The sequence below is a fragment of the Phasianus colchicus genome, chromosome 14, assembly GCF_987193195.1.
Source record: "Phasianus colchicus chromosome 14, bPhaCol1.hap1.1, whole genome shotgun sequence".
NCBI classification, from domain to species: domain Eukaryota; kingdom Metazoa; phylum Chordata; class Aves; order Galliformes; family Phasianidae; genus Phasianus; species Phasianus colchicus.
This window is the reverse complement of record NC_143449.1, coordinates 6,804,953-6,822,324: the sequence shown is the minus strand read 5'-3', so window position 1 is coordinate 6,822,324 and position 17,372 is coordinate 6,804,953. Positions and strand designations below refer to the sequence as shown.

At 45.9% G+C, this 17,372-nt stretch overlaps 2 protein-coding genes across 4 annotated transcripts in view; one reads left to right on the top strand and one right to left on the bottom strand.

Annotated features, from left to right (window-relative positions):
* PAK3 (p21 (RAC1) activated kinase 3) overlaps positions 1 to 17,372 on the bottom strand; it is a 226,555-nt gene that overhangs the window by 110,148 nt on the left and 99,035 nt on the right. The window lies entirely within an intron of this gene.
* Positions 9,299 to 17,372, top strand: part of CHRDL1 (chordin like 1) — a 42,432-nt gene continuing 34,358 nt past the window's right edge. Inside the window, exons 1-4 of one of the 2 annotated variants that reach the window (XM_031594463.2) lie at positions 9,500 to 9,632; positions 10,284 to 10,398; positions 12,083 to 12,230; positions 14,123 to 14,235. In XM_031594463.2, the coding sequence (XP_031450323.1) occupies positions 12,134 to 12,230; positions 14,123 to 14,235 (210 nt within the window). In that variant the 5' untranslated portion in view covers positions 9,500 to 9,632; positions 10,284 to 10,398; positions 12,083 to 12,133. Of the gene's footprint in view, positions 9,633 to 10,283; positions 10,399 to 12,082; positions 12,231 to 14,122; positions 14,236 to 17,372 lie in introns of both variants that reach the window. The other variant, XM_090150088.1, reaches the window with a different exon arrangement.

The following is a 17,372-nucleotide window of genomic DNA, read 5'->3' as shown; positions in this document are numbered from 1 at the left end:
AACTGTGGCACTGAAGAACCAAAAAGCAATCAATTGCTGACATTAATGACTTCGAGTAAAATGAAGAAAAATTTTTCCTACCCATTAACACAAGCCCCAAAGTTGGAATGTAAAACTTCTCATGACTGATCACCAGTAAAATAATGGTAACTTCTGAATGCACAGAGGAGGATAAAGCTCTTTGGAGACAGAATCAGCAGGTAACTCTTCCCTCACAAAGTGAGATGAACACACTGATTGATGAGTCATGTTTGGTATTGATACAATTCAGCTAAGAGTTTAAGTTACTGAGTGTTCTGCAATAATGACAAAGAAAGAAGGGAACAAGGACAGCCTCCCGTGTCAACAGAAAGACAAGGTGTGTTTGCTGAGACAGAAGTTGGAAATACTGTCTTTCTCTGGTGCATGTTCTTCAGCTGCTTATAGCAACAGACATCATTTGTATCAGTTCTCACTGATAAATATTTGGATGAGCTGGAGTGCAGGAAGAGATGCTGTTGACTCAACCATTTCTGCAGCCAGAATAGGTCAAGTGCAAGTTTGTGCCATTAGTAACACCAGGCTTCCAGTTTTACATGATGGAGTCCTCATGTACAGCCTGAGGACAGTTTTACACTGCGCATCTGCCCATCCCGATAGAAATTTGGGGAGAAGGCAAAGAATTAACAAATTAAAACATTCAGGAAACCATCTCCTCTATGGCTTACAGTACCTCCACTGCTGCCCTAAACCATCTCCCTCTACAGGAGAGAGATATTGGCTGGTAATTAGCCAGACATCAAAACCTTCCTAGGGAACTCCTCCTCCTGAGAGGCACACGCAGATCAGAAGAGGAAAGGCTGTCTAAACACAGCAAGCCTCCTCTCCCTTGCTGGGTTATTTTCTTTGTCCCTAGGGGTGCTCCAGCCAGGGAAACTCCAGCCTTAACAGAAGGTGGCTTGGTTTCCTCCCTGTTTTTATAGCAAGAACAAGCTACGGATGCACCCTTTCGATGATGTCCAACTCCACAAAGTCAAATTCTCTGCATCTTAAACTTTGCTTCTGCATTCACTGCAATTTTATTTAGCTTCTGCATTTCTAACATGCCTGGCACACCAGCACTCTGACCCAAAAGGTACTGATGTCAAACCAAAAAGTGAAAGACATTTCATGACTCTCGATTCTGTGCTTACCGCAAGGAAATGTCAAAATCCCACACCAATACTGTATGCATTCAACAAATCAGAGTTGCAACAGCAGTAGTGATTACAGACTGAGACTGGTTTTGCCAGCACTAAGAGAGACAGGGACCCAAAGGAATGAAGGTTTCGCCTTGTAGGAGCTCGGCTCCAATGGATGGTTGTTGAAATCATCTACTGCATCTCAGATACAATGCCTGAAGGTACAGAGAAATTATGTGCATCAGCTTTTAATATGTCAGAACTAGATTATGTTTGGATGCATGCTGGCAGAGTATTTTCAGTAGATTTAGAATAGCTGGGAGTTGGCCACAGCCATATAATATTCCTGAAGTTGGATAAATTTAGCAGCAGTAAATTAGGAAACTTCACCAACTTCAAAGCACTACCCAAAACTTGGGCCAAAATGACACAATGGCACTCAGATGCTCTGGAAGTCTTTTTCCCTTTTACCAAAAACTGTTGATCAGATAAGAGATGGGCTGTGGACCACAGGAACAGGGATGCTGTTGCTAGAGAAGGCTGGGCTTTGGGAAAGAGACTTTGTGGCAAAATAACTAAGGAAGCTGTGATCAAAACCTAAAATACTTGCAGTTCTGTGTAAGGGGCAAAGGAGAGGGGCTGCGGGGGCATCGGCACATCTCAGATGAGGAGATCTCTGGGCAGTGGGTGTTGCTCAGAACAGACCTGTGCTGACTCCCCACCTCAGTGGATTCCTCACTGGCTGGGGGCAATGCCCCCAAACGATGACCCATCACCCTGCTGGCCCACTGGAATGAGGGGAGTGATCTCCCAATGCCACCAGATTGCGCGTGAGCCTCCACAGGAGAGGCACAGCCTTGCACGGACCCTTCCCTCTGCTGTGGGATGATTCAACGTGCTATTTAAAAGCTTCTCCCCATCTCTTAGAAGTGCAGGGGGGGAGGATCTGTCTGATTGTATCTGTGACCCTGGCAACTCTTCACAAGCAGAGACAGCTGAGTCACTAATATTTAGAAAAATAACATAATTGACTGTATTCAGCCCTGCAGAGGACCCCTGCTGGGTATTCACAGTTAAACATTAGCAACTCGGTCATTTCTGGCAGCCTTTGTGAAGGGTTGCCAGGGCTGTAGATTCAATTAGATGACCTCCGACAAACCGATTTCCACTGCAAATATCTTTGAAAAACTACATTAAATCCGCAATAAATACAGTGAAATTGGAGGAGACAGCCCTTCCTACCTCATTGGATGTCCCAAATCACCCTACAGACCCAGCGAGATGTCTTGCCTGGATGTCATGCATGCGCGGGCTCTATTATCACCACTGCCTAATGTGATTTAGCCCTGTCTGTGAATTGCACTCTTTAAATCTGAGAATGTGACAGTGTCACAGTTGGATGCAGATTAGGATATAAAATGATGTTGAAAAGCTAAAAACATTTGCATGTATTTCTCTTTTCCTTTTCATTGGGTAGGAGTAACAGGTTTTTTACTACTACTTTTTATCCTCAGACAGCTTTTTTCCATTACCAGTCCTTGAATTATTTTGATGTAAGAAGCATTAAGATGAATTGCTAGACCCAGTGTTTTGTATTATCCATTATAATACACTGCAGCAGTGCATTACATTGAGTCGTAATATTTACTTTCTTCTCATAAAATCTATACTAAAAGTGATTAATGTACCAGTGAGGAAAACAGAAACGAGAATTTAAAATTCTGGTTTACATATAGGCTTTTATGACAAGCCCTGCAGTAAAACACCTTATGTGGACACTATTTGTTAACACTATCATAATGAAATCAGCTAACACCTTAATTACACCTTGTAACCGCTTCTCACAGTGTGCAAGGCATTCCTAACTCAGCTTTTAGACATCCCAATTGCAAAAGCTCCTGACTGACCCCTCCGTCTATAGAACTTCATTTCAGGCAATATATTCTCCCTGGTAAATGGGTTCTCAGCTCATTCTGTTTGCTTGGGTTTTGGATCCTAAACAATTCCAAGCAACCACCAAACCCTCACTTTTCTCACACATGTCAACTGTTGGAGGAAAATAAAGAAATGGAGCAGTGCTGGATGCTCCCCACGTCCCTCCAGAGAGAAGCTTAACAAAGCAACGGTTTAAAATAATACATCCTATTGTGTGGGTTAGAATAAGATATGAATCCTACACCAGAAAATTCTAAGTGGACAAAAGCTATTATGAAATGATAATCTAGAGAGTTACGAACACATTATCTCAAATGGCATTGTAGTTATTCTTGGTGCACGGTGCAGAATAAGAGTGGTTAGAGGAAACTTTTCTTTACATATAGTGTAAGTTGGGATATGGAACAGAGACACTGCATGGAGTTTAGTCCTGATTTTTTTTTCTTTTTTTTTCTGAATGTTCCCTGCTGAGCAGTGCCACAATTAATCAGGCTTTCTAGGTTTTAGTTAATTGCTGGACCCCAATAAATTGGTTTGTACTGGCATTGGTCCAGGTCTGATAATTTCACAGCCTTGGAAACTGCTGCATGTTCACACAAGAACTGTGCAAGTGGGGAGCTGGGATAAAAAGAATAAAAGAAACTCTTGTTCTGTGAGGTTCCAGTAATACTTACAAAGCCAGCCCACTAGCAACAGTGTCTTCACTGTTTGTTTATTTTCTCCATGTGTTTTATACCGATTTTTTTTTTTTCTTCTTAACAATTAAGGGAAATCCCCCCTTTTCCTTATTTGAAACTTCTACAGATAATTGTTCTCAAAGAGCTATTTCCAATTTCAGCAGTATCCCCGTGGAAATTTCCGCTCTGCCCATCCTCTGCTGAAAACTCACTGTGGCTTTTTGTGGAAGCTCAGCTGTTTTTTTCCCTCTTTCTGCAGCTTTGTTTGTGAGGAAGAATCACCAGAAGAAAGGCTTAACACGGGCTGGCTGACCCAGACAGGAGAGGAGCAGCCCCGTACTCTGGGTCCCTCAGTCCCCTCGTGGTTGGTGGGGTGCTGCAGGAGGGCAGCAGGGCTGTCCCATGGTGTGCAGGTGGAAGGAGGCAGCCCGCTGCCATGGGTGGTGCCAGCCTGATGCACCACGGCCTGTTAGGAGTAAGCACACCGTGCTGTTATCAAAGGGAATGGCAGCTTCACAGCCGTCAGTTCATTTTACAGTTGGGCTCAAGGACTTTACGTCCTCGAGTCTCACTGGTAGCCATGGGATTTGTGAAGCTCAGCCTCTGGCAGGTGCTGGCTCCATGCTGGCACACGTTTGACTTTGTTCCCCCCAGAGAAGGCTCATTTGGCAAATTCAGTTTTACTAATGGGTTTCAAAAGCACTCACACCAGCGAGTTTCTGAGGAACAGAATTACATAATAGCTGAGGTGTTCGGTAACCTCACTGTTATTGTCTTTGGCTCACCGAGGCGAGATTAGCAGAGCTAATCACAGTTCTATAAAAGTATTTCTGAATTGCGAATGCAGCTTCATTCAGTCGGCCTGGACTCCTTCTGCCATGCCTTGGAAAATGGCTGAACAGGGCTTCTCTGGTGGATCCCAGCTGTGGAGAAACGCATCAGCAAGTGGATCTTTATCATGGTATGGACGGTCTGTAGGACTTTTTACTGCTTCTCTCATACACAGCCAGGTCCTCAGCAAGCACACATCACTGTGATTCCTTCCAACTCCTGCACACGTCTGAGTGAGATCCCAGTCAACGATCCCTATGGCAGGGGAGAACATCTGCTCTTCTGTGTGAACAACACTGCTTGCTGCTCTTCTCAGGAACGCGAGGCTCTGAGAAAACAATCCAGGTGAAGCTCCTCCCTGAACTCTGAAGCCATCACTGATAGCATGTTGGATGCTCCTTTGTGCCTACTGACTGCAGTCACCAGACAGCACTGCACTGCGGTAGAAGTTGTGTCTCCAACACCCATTACGAGATTAAGTAATGCAAAAGAAATTAATCAATACCCTTAATACTAGAAAATCAATTTTGAAGATCTGTCATGACTCAAATTTTCTTAAGTAAATAAATAAATAAATAGAAGTAATTCAGATAGCTTAGCACAGAAAGGGGATAAATCAGAAACCAATGGTTTCTGCCAAAGATTACCATGCATAACTGACAGCAACGTGTATCTGGTCAAGAATTTCCCAACTGGAAATTTCAAGACAGGACAGACATGAATGCACCCTGGGAATGTCACTGAGATCAGCCCTCTCCCAGTTTCATTTATGCCACTTCCTTGGGTTCACTCGAAAGGTTGACTGATAACTGCTTGTACAGATTGTGGTGATAACACTGTATACGTTTTTATTACTATTTCTCTGTCAGTAAACCACTGAGCACGGATGTTGTGCCACACTGTGGTGAAGGATGCTTTCTATATAGCTCATAAAGATAAAACTCTGTTCTGCTGACTTTCTTTGACATTAAAGGTATGAGAAGGATTTGTGGGATCAGAGTTAATGCTGTACACACTGCTGTGGTGATAGAAAAAAATATCAAGATTAGATTAATGAGATTGATTAGAGACAGCTGCAGATGAGCACCTTGAGATCAATGCAAAATCCAGCAGTGTTCTCAGCACTTCACCTCACAAAGCATTACCTGCTCTAGGACAGAGTGAAACATGGACAATTCTGGTCCCCTGCATTTTCATGTCAGTTAACTCTCATGACTTTCTGTTCACTTACGTATTTGGAAGTGGGATTCAGGAATATATAACTTAGTTGCATTTTTTTGATAGAACAACGGAAGACTTTGAGCTGCTCTTCAGTTTTAGATGAATCAGCTTGCATAAAGGTGAGGAAGAACTGGGCGTCAGTTTGACTTTTTATGCAAAGTTGCTGTTGGTTTTAGCAAGCCATACCCAAGGATTTCCAGCTTACCAAATCCATCTGTCTCTCTGCTAAATAATTAATTTGCAGTGTTTGAGGACTGAAACCCCACCACAGATGAAGTCAGTGCTACAGGATGAGCAGGAGGGTGGAGAATGCTCATGACCATCCTATGCCATAATCACTAAATCATGAACATCTGAAGCCCTTTTTGTTTAATACCGTATGCAAAGACTGCTTGATGAACATCCAGATTGTATTCCCAGTATGACAGTTGCAGGGCTGATCCAAACCACAAAAAGTAATTTAGAGATTATTATAAAATCCTGGGAAGAATATTTAGCATTTTAAGATACATTTTCCAAAGGGCTTAGCAGATTTTATAAGAACGCAAAAATGAAGAAATTCATTAAGTTTAAGAACTTCCTTCCACGCTTTTTCAAAATTGAAAAGTTGACCATAAATATTTTTTTCTTGAAAGGAATGAAAAAAAAAAAAGTCAGGGAGGTAAATGGCAGTTGTGTCACGTGTCTGCCATCTCTCCAAACTCCATATCTAATCCAATTAGGAGAGTTTTACATGGTGTATAAACATGTTAGCATTGGCATGAATCTTTTATCTTGTTTTTTTTCCCCCTCACAAGAGCTGAGGAGTAACAGGAGAATAACTGCATACCGCGTGGCCGCTGTGAGGCACAGCACAAGGAGATGCACTCCCACTCTCAGTGTCACAGCTTGTTAGCTGCATAAGGTCTGTTATCTCAAACAAGAGATGCATGGCTACATTTCTGTGCTCTTAAGAGTTTGGGGTACCTTCAAATTTCTAGTGCCCACTGCTGGGAGCCAGTTTTTCCTTTCCAGACAGCAGGACACAGAGGACATTGAAACAGTGAGCTCTGCCTGAGAACATGATGGGTAAGAGCCACGTTTCCAGCTTCTCTGGAGCTCTGTGTCACACGTGTGCAACAGAACTAAGCTTCAGTCACAGCGCAGTGCTGAGCAAGAGCACAGGGAGAGGTGGTTCCTCAGTCACAACAGCACTGCAGCCTACAGCGGAGATTCCCTAACTCAGGGCCGCATCAGCTGCAATGTGAGGCAAAGCACAGCAGGATGTGGTGAGATGCAGAGAAAACTACATTTAATTGTACCTGCTCCTCAGTGGCGCTTGGGCAGAGCTGGGAAAAGAAGAAGGGCTCGGGCATGTGTGCAGCACTGCCCAGACGTGATGGTGTAGAACACTCAGTGAGCTCAGCAGGGGTTGCTCACCATCAGCCCACCTGCAAACATCTCATTCACATCCAGCATCCAGAATGTGTCATTCTGCCCTTTGCACCAACAACCGTAACTCTTGCTGTGCCTCTGTGCTCTGTATGGCTAAATCCAGCAGCAGCCTTTGTGCACAATTAAACACGCACAGCCCTGGATAAGCAGCAGGAGCAGGAGCAAAGCTGGGGCATGCTGCCAATGTCCAGGTTCCCACCACGTTGCCCTATGAATCCCAAGCCCACACTCCAGGGAAAAGCTCTTTCAGCCAATTCGCTCCAACCTAGATCTGCCAAAGGGTGGGAGAAGGGCTTCCTGTGGTCTATTTCTGTGTTCACCAAAGTTCTCAGACCTGAATCAATATCTTCATAGACTGCCAGAAAGCACCATCTCCTGCAGCAGCCTCGCAGCATGCAGAGTGAAGTGCTGGCATCTTAACACAACTCTCTCAAGGCACACTTCAGGCCAAATATGGAATTTCTCTTCAAAGAATCTCTCTGCAAAAGAATTCAGGTCACAGTCCATAGAAAATATTTAATTTCTCATTACTCCTATACCGACTATGCATGAAGAGTTCTACAAGGACTTTTGCTGTCCTTACCACATGCACTGGGTGTTGTATCGGCACAGAGGAGCAATGCACACGAAGGGCAGCGGCCAAAGGACATGTGACAGGTTGGTGCTGGGGCAGGTGGGCTGTTTCGGGATGTCCATGTAGAAAACTGAGCTCTGTCCTAACACAAAGCTACCTCCACTGAGGTCACACCGTCAGCCTGGATGGTGATACAGGATGATGTACAAGGATGCTGACATCCTGCTCACAAAGACCTGCAGTCTCTTTTCTAGACAGACTTACACATTGTGTATGTGGTTTTCTGCTTCTAAAGTCACTGCAAGTTCCCAATTCAGAAGGATGTGTGCATACCCATACCTGTCTCTGAGTGTGGCTGTACCTCTGCAGGACCAGAGCTCACACTGCCCGGATCGTCCTGCCTGCCAGTGCCAATGACAAGCTTGTTTCCAATTCAGCGTCCTTTTCTTTTTCCCATTTGCCCATTCCTGTGTCGTGTGGTGGCTCCCCCAAAGCCATCAGCCTGTGGCAGAGGCCCCCACGTTCAGGTCTAAGAGCTCTAAGTGTTCCTTTTATCTCTTATGAACATGGATTGTGCCTGTGCATAGCAGGGCAAAGAGTGGCAGAGCAGCACAGACTTAAGCGCAGAGCGGTGTTTTCAAAAAGCTCAACTCCAGAAAGCAACTGATTTTTCTTTCTCTTGGGATTCAAAAGCCACAAAGTTGTTTTTCCCTAACGTGCAGCTCTGGTAACTCACGGAGTGACACCAGAAACCCCTCCGCAAACCATTCGCTGCGCTCGCAGCGCTGCTCCACGCGCTGTACTTTCAGGATTTCGCCCAGCCCAGCTAACGTGGGACGGATGGATGGAAGTTCCGCTCAGCTTCGGCCCTCGGGGAGGCAGCGCCGCGCCCGGAGGTGCGCTGTGACCTCGAGCAGCGCTCCGCGAGCACCCGCTCCCAAAGCGGGGGAAATGGGCTGACATTTGTTTCTCCACATGATGTCTTTTCATACCTCACCCTTTTTCTCAGATCATTTGTCAAGGGTTCGCTGATCTCTTCTTATTAGTTACAGAGGCTACACCAAGACGGAACAAGAATGTTTGACCGAGCATATAATGTCATGAGTCACGGGTTTAATTTAGTCCCACCAGAATCTCCGTGTGACCCCAAAACCTTCTACCACAGCGCGGGGGCAATCAGCAGAGGCTGCCGGCCGAACGCCGCGGACGGCGCTTCCCGGAGAGCCGCGGGGTGCGCGGACCGGGGGGGGCGCGGGGCGCTGCGGGGGCGGGCGCGGCTCTCGCCCCGCCGAGCGCTGCCCCCGGCACGAAGCAAACTCCACCCCGGACCGGGGCCGGGCGGCGGGAGCGGGGCGCGGGAGAGGAGGGGGCCGGGGCGGGAGGCGGACCGCCGGGCCGACGGCCGCACTCCGCCTCCGCCGCCGCAGTGCCGCCGGGGCCGCGCGGCAGGACCGGCCGCCGAGCATCCTCGGGCCTCCGGTGGCGGCAGGTGTCCCGGGGCGGCCCGGGGCCTCGCGGAGCGCCCGCCCCGCAGGGATCCGGGGGAGGATCGGCGGAGCGCCGCCGCTTCGCCCCGCACTCTACGGGGCCGGGGGCCGCCGGCGGCCGTCGGTCCCCAACTCGTCCGCGCCGCCGCCGCCGCGGGAGCGAAGGGAAGAGCCGAATCCCCGGCCGAGCGGCGGGAGAAGACTATGGCGACGTGAGCGGCGGCGCAGCTCCCGACCCGAGTCCCCGCGCCCCGGCGCAGCGCAGAAGCTCCCCCGGCGCCGCCGCTGCTCAGAGCGGCCTCCGGCCCCTCAGGTTTGTGAGCCGCTCCCTCCTCGCGGGTAAGGCGCGGTGCCGCCGTCGGAGCGCGGCTCGCCCCGGCTCGCCCCGCCGTCCCGCTCCCGGGAACGCCGCGCCGGGAGCCGCCGCCCGCAGCCTCCCCAGCGCGTCCCCGCCGGCCCCGGGACCCGCGCGCTGTCCGAGCCCCGCCGGCCGGGACCTGCGGCTCGAAGCCCCGCGGAGCGAAATCCTCGACGGGGCCGGACCGGGGGAGCGCGGGGCCGGGCTGCGGGAGCGGAGCGGCGCCCGGCGGTGCGTGCCCGCTGCTGGACGGTCGCCGCTCCGCCGCTCCCGCTCCTGTCCGGCGCGACGTGCGCGACGCCGGCGCTGCCGGGGCCGAGCGGTACGGAGCCCGAGCCTCGCTTCGGTGCAGCGAGGAGATCGCTTTGCTTGTTTCTGCTAAGCGCGAAGCACGCCAATAATTAACAGGTTAATCCTAACTGATTATTTAAATCTAGGAATATTTTTAGGACGTTGCCCTTTGGGGAAATAAAGGGAGTGTGCTAATAGTGAAAAGTATGTTTGTATTTGGAGTAACAACAATGCAGAAATTAAAGAGAATTAAGGAAGACATCAAAAGTCCCCATCCCATTACAGTTATTAACTCCTCCATTTCACTGCGTGCAGCCTTTCTGAGCGTGAGCGGCCCGAGTTTTAAAACAGTCTTCCTTCCGAAGATGTGGCATTGAAACGGACGGCTCCCTGAGCCCCTTCTAGCCGAGGCGGCCCCGCTGGCCGACAGGTAAAGCCCGCACAAAGGATGATTGTGCTCCCTCTATAAACACGGTTTGCTCAGGCACCCCCCGAGAGGGCCGGAGCATTCGGCGCTGCCCTTTCTGCCGGTCCCAGGGATGTGCTGCTGCTGTGCTCCATGCATGCATGCTGCCCCGGGACTCAGCTGCGAAGTTTTCATTTTAAACAAGTTGTTAGAAGTTTGTTTGGCCTCGAAATGCCCTATGTGATTTGAAAACGTTGAAAGGAAAAAATGACTTACATCTTTCTTGTGAAATTGGAATATTATTCTCAGCTTCCAAAATAAATGGAAAGTTTTATTTTCTTATTGCCATAGGGAGTGTGCTTTTAAAAAGGCATTATGGTTTTGAATGTTTTCAGATGCAATTTGCATTATTTTGAATGAGCCCCTTGAATAGAGACAGAGTTTGCTAAATAGTGACATGTGTTAAGGAAGATGTCCTCTCTGCTGGTGCTTTGGGACTGTATAGAGAACCCCTAAATAGGGGAGATATCTGATAGGAGCAGATAATCTCTTTCTTGTTGAAGTATCCTGGATCACACCAGCAGTTTTAATAGGAAGGTTTTCTTTTTAAGCGGCTGTTAACTTCAGTGACTTCCTCATAGTTCATCTCTAAACTTACTTAATTTCTATCCACCTCTTAATTTTGAATAAACATATATGAATTACTACTTCTGCTTTGGTTATCTGTCAGCTAAACCAATTTCGTGTGCCGTTCTGTTATTTACATGAAATCCGAAGAGGTCAAATCAGTTTACAGAGCACATTGGTTGTTTTTCCAGTGGTGGATCTTTTTTTCAAACTTTTATAAAACTGTGAAACCACTTCCAAGACTCTTGAAATCAAACCCAAATCTTTCAGCACTGTAAATTATGGACAAGTGTAGTCCATACAGTGAACTCTGATGAGCAGTAATGTATCTACAGATCTCTTAATTTAGAATCTTAAGCTGGCTATCAAAAAGAAATGGTACTTTAGTTAATCATTTTTTCCCTGTTTTTTTTTTTTCTTCATTATAAAATAATTCATCTTTTCAAAGCAAAAAGAAAAAGATAAACAGAATGGAGCTTGCAGCGAGTACAATACCATCTCTGCACCTCTCAGAGAATATGTTGAGCTTTGCTCTATGTGCAATGGTTTGATAGCTAAGATCTATTAGAATGAAGGTAGCAGTGTACTTTCAGATTTCAAGGCAACGAAAGGGTTAACTCTAGAAAAATTAATTGTACCCAATCCCAGAACAATAGTAGCTGGGAGATGGGAGGAGGGGTGAATCACACAGTTGGGGGAGCCTGTAGATTACATGAGGAGGACTCTTGTTGCCTGCAGCCTGGCCAGCACTTCTCCCTACACATGGATTTCCACGCTGCAGAGCCAAGGTACCAGCTCCTTCCAAGGGGAATCTAACTGATGAAGGCATTCTGCTCTGGAATCAAACGAGACTTAATGAGATGTGGTATCCACTTTTCAGCTTTCATGAATGGGAATGTGGTCTCTTTTCCAAAAATGAAATGATTTGAAGCCAAAGGTGTTTCCACAGAATGAAGATCTCTGGTACCAACAGACTTTTTGCTTTGGGCAGCTTAGGATCTCTGGGTGCTGACTGAAAGCATGTCAGAGAATTTGGGTGTGTTGCTGGATTTGAGTTTAATTCATCTTTTCTTTCCAACAGCTCAAACATTCTCTACCTTGGAGGCTCTTTCTCTCCCTTTTGTTGATAAAGATGAGAAGAAAGAGGAGATTGGAGGATTTTCATTTTATCTTTTTTGGTGTGCTCTGTCTCCTGCTCATAGACAGAGGTAAACTAGAACAAGGAAAACGTAAGTAGACTTCTAACAATGCTTTTGCATTCCTCCAAGCCTGACATTTTCCTTCCGTTTGACAAACGCGGTTCAGAAAAGATTTCTCAGCAAGAATGTCCTAAACAAGAATGTGGAGCTGCATTCAGAGCTTCGTGCTGTTCTTCCTCCTCCTAATCCTACGTTTAGTCGAATCAGGTCACAGCCATGTTTGGGGCACATTTTCCTAAAGCCATACAGGTTTATAAAGACCATAACACATCGGTTGGAGAATCTGTTTTATTTCACATACCCCGAATTGAGAGAGTGCTTAATTCTATTTTAGCGACCTCTGTAAACATCTGACAGATTATCTGGATTTTGTCCCTTGTGTAAGGCCATTGTGCTGAGGTTTTCAGTTAGTGTAAATCTTGTCCAGGACTGTTCCGCTCTGTTCCAAAAACAATCTCATATGAACTGGATTAGATACATCTTTTGAGAAAATTAAGAGCCTAAGCATAGTCAAAAACTTGATGAGAAGCACTGAAAAGAATACAAAAAAAAACAAAGGAGTGTTTCTACAAAGCCTGTCATCTGCGAGAGATGTTAGCACACTTCAGGAAACGTGGCTGGGGGGAGCAGCCGTCCCAGTGAGCGTGTGGGAGCCGCGGCCTGCAGCCCTGCGCTGCTCTGCCCATCTTCCCAGCTGAGCTTTGGCCTTCTTAGAAAGCACTAAGTCCCTTGCCCTTGAAAAGCTGTTCACATTTTGGCCTCAGTGTCAGCAGCTTCTGATTTTTAAGAATGTAGATTAAAAGAAAAAAAAAAAAGATTTAATTGCAAAAGGGCTGAACTTAGAGACAAAGCGGTGTGCAGGGATCCTTGTTCAAGGGAGGTGTGGGGTGAGAAATGGTCAGCCTCTGCTTCAGCCAGCTGCTGCCACGTCCTGCATTTCATTTGTTGTGCTTCTCTAGCAGCTTACCTCCCAGTTGCTACTGGTAATCCCTACCTTTGTTACCTTCTCTTAGCCCAGCACATGTAAAGTAAAGAATGCTCTCGCTTTGGTTATCTCTTGGAAGAGAGGTATTGTGCTTGATATGCTGAAGTATCACCCGTACAGAGGGCAATGAACTAAACTGAATTTGGACATCAGTAAAGCAACATCAAGGATTTCTCTTGTGAAAATACACAGAACTGCATCCTCTTATTTAAGAGATTTGAGTTTTTAATATGCAACTGTAATGTGACAGGGAGAGACAGGGCAGTGATGGCTGATGGGCAGATGGATATCTGCAAAGCTACCTGCAAGATGATGAGTATTTAATGACTACTTTGGAAGCTGATGCATGTATAAGACAGCTCCACTTGTTCTGAAATATGAGGACAAGCTTCTTTTTATCAGGCTTTTAAAATAAGGCGATACTGAACATACAGTGTAAATGCAGTGCATGCATATTCCTTCTGTAAGTCCTTTTATTTACAAATCTCTACTGTACAACCTCAGATTATTTTACATGCAGCCAGTTGCTAGGGTTTTGTGATGATAAGATTTTGTTTCCTATCAACCTGCCTGAGCAATCAAGCACTTCAGTTCTGTTACCTAAGTGGGAGGTGAGCCTATGCCTTAGTAGGTGTGAGAATAAACCCACCCTGTACAAACCACATTTTCAGCTATTTCAGGAGTTGTAGTTTGGGAATGATGGGAGGCCATTTCATTTATTTTATTTTGAGGGATAAGAAACAACAGCGTGTGAAATTAAGAGCATTCAACTTCTAAGTGTCATTGCCCAGGGAAGAATAAAAAATAATTCTTCACAAAATGTTCTGTACTGTCCACAAAGATAGTTTACAGAAAATATTGCACCTGCAAAAACTCTTCTTATCTGTGGAGTGGGATCATTAATTCAGAACTCTTTCAATCATTCACTGTTTTGCAGATTCAGATACATACTGTGTGTTTCAAGACAAGAAGTACCGTGTAGGAGAAAGATGGCATCCTTACCTAGAACCCTACGGACTTGTTTACTGTGTTAATTGTCTCTGCTCAGAGGTAGGACCATTGAGTTACTGATCCTACAGCTTCTGCTTTGCTGAATTGACTGGAACCCTGTATGTCGTATCTACAGTTTGGCAAAGCCCAGGCCTGTTTTTGCTAGGGCCTAGTGATCATGCTGTGGGAAATAGAGGCAGTGAAGGGAAACATCCTTGTGAAGGGAAAATGTTAACAGAAAAGGCCAGTGCTGGCAAAAATGCTTGTGTAGGGCAGCCACAAAAGCTTCTTAACAAGCCACAAGCTTTGTCAATGCTGAGCGTTACACCATGAATAACTGGGCCCCATCAATGACATATAATACTTGTGCTTCACCAATACAGAGGGTTATATTGAACCCACATTTCGTTGTGTTCTGATGTGTGTACAGTGCCCACATCTTCCAAAGAGCATTTCCATAGTCAAAGTACCTCCTGCCTTAAAGCGTTGAAGAAATAACATGGTAATAATATTTGTAGATCTCTAGGATAAAGAAGAATGAAAAATGAGAATGCAGCACAGGGAGGAGAGAGAACTGGCTGGGAGATGAAAGCAAGGGCCCTTGGTTTTACCATCCGCTGGTGCTTGGCACTGGGATGCAGCTGTCATACACCCTCTGAATATGTTGTGTAGTGCTGGGGAGGGACAGAAGAAGGAGCAGAATACATCCCTTGGAGTACTTCATAATGAGTAACACACGAGACACTCCAGATGCTGAGTTTTGTCTGCTGTATTTAATGTGGAATACATTTTTCTTGGCTATTTTCCTCCCTTGCAAGTGTAAGATACTGGGCTCCTGTGCAGCATTTGCTCTGGGGGATCTGCTACTACAATTTTGTGCAGAGATGCACAGACAGTAGTCCCACAGGCTTGGCTGCATCTCACATCTGTGCAGCAGAGTGCATCTGTAAGAGCAAAAGCAACGTACTATGAATAAAAATCCCTGGTTATAGCAAAAAGGAGTTCCTGCTCACTTTTGCTGTTCAATGTTCTATGCTGCAAACTCCCTTGGAGTCAGTGTGTGGTAGAACTCTGAATTGCTGGAAGGCTGTGCCTTGGGTGGGGATGAAATTCCCTGGAAGCCCTAGAGATCTGGATAGAAGTCACTACTTAGTCGTTTTTAGGAAGATGTTAGTCTGGAGAGATGAGGAAGTCCATGGAGGGCTCCTCTAGAGAACAGCATTACTGTGATGACCCATGCCCTTTCAGGCTCCAACAAATTGGGATGTGCTTTATCTCTTCCCTTCTCACATGGCCATAGAAGACCAGAGTGACAGCACAGGGCAACAAGGGAGGTAAAGAAGACTTGCGGTAATGATCAGTAGATACAGCTCACCAAGTGGTCCTGCACTCTACTTGCTTGTTCTCTCTGCTTTACTTTTGTTGTGCTGTGAGGGTGCATGATATTACTAGAGCCTATTTCAGCAGTGAGGATCTCTGGGATGCAACTCTTGCTGCATGGGAAGAAGACTCCAGGCAACTGCAGCATCCAGCCATTCTTGTGGGCTTTGTCCCAGCCAGCAGAACTGCCACAGAACACTGACCTCTATACTAAGGGCTCCAAATCATCACAGAACTCTCAGCAATTCATAATTTTGATTCAATTAAAGCTACGTAAAGCATTAGGAAACATCTTATGACATAACATAAGCACAGACCCTAAATCCAGTATTACAGCATAAAAAAATGAGACTACACTGTACACAGACAGCAAATAAAAGCCTGAGTGGCACTCAACTATGATTCCTAGGCAGAAAATCAATTAGGCAAAGTGTGTGTATGGACAGAATCTGGAGCAACAACCTACTGCTTCACTCTTCAGAGAAGTGCAACCAAATCCCCAGAGGTCTGCATAGCCAGGGTGAGCAACATTTCATTTGTGGCCTCAAACGTTACGATCTGTATGATCTCCATGCAGATCAAGTAACACCAGCCAGGAAACAGAGACAGATCTGTGGTGCATCTCTGAGCAACAGTTAATCCAGCCAGCCTGCCAAATACACACCTAAAGTGTGCATGCTTAAGAAAAAGGCAAGACACATTAACCAGCTAAACAGAGGCCAAGTTATTCAGCCTGGGATTTAAAAAAAAAAAAAAAAAAGCATTCCTGGTTGTGTGTGCATAGTATTGTATTTTAACAAGTTACAATTTAGGTACTCAAACCAAAAAAAAATCTAAACATAATTCAGTGTTCTTACCCTGTTCCTCCTTTCCTTTACACGTACCACCAACTGCTCCACTTCCCTGATCAGTGGAGCTGCATGCTTTAGGAGGCTAAAGTGAATGTTGTCCACAGTCAGCCCTCGGAATGCAGCTGGGGAAGAGAGCTGCCCTCTTACTTTGCGTGTCTGACACAGAAATGCTTTCGTGGCCCTGACTCACAAAGGTGTGCAGGAGCTGAAATCCCATAGTAATCTATGGGGCTTGGACTCCCAAATATCCCCGTGAATCTAAACATAAGGTCAGTAAAGGAGGTCTGCTGAATTTTTTATCACAGCTGATCATGCACAGAAATAAACGTTCATTTAGGAGATACCGCAGAAGCAGGAAATAAAAAGGCAGGGATGCCATGGCACAGGTCAGGAAAGCAGTGTGGAGCCAACCAGCAGACGGAGCCAGCCTTTCTTCACAGGACAGGCTCTCGGATGATGCTCTGCTGGGGAAGGAGGCATGCAGACCAAGGGTTGCCCTCATCCCTGCAAAAAGTGGCCAGAAATGCCTACACATACAAAAGCTAAGGAAGTCTGCACCTCCACTGGGAACAATTCAGTGCTCCACAAGGCACATGAAAATGAAATGGGTTTATTCCCAACACCATGTCAACCTACATAGTTGTAGCATTGTCACAGTATAGTATCAGTGTTCGTGCTGAAAGATTCTTTTTGCTATAAACAAGAGCAACTCAGAGCTAAATTAGGAAGATGAATTATAGATGGGAAATGGGAATCTGAAATGGATAGTCTTTTCTGGTTACAGATACTGGAGAAGGAAAATTCCCCATGTTTTAATTATAAATCAAACTTAGATGTGGTCAAATAAAATATTATGTTAATGACATAAATAATGAACACTATTCCCAAGACTTGCTCATATTTCTTAGAAAAATGGCTACTTACCAACTGGTGTTCTTTGTCTACCAGGGAACCCATAAAATGAAA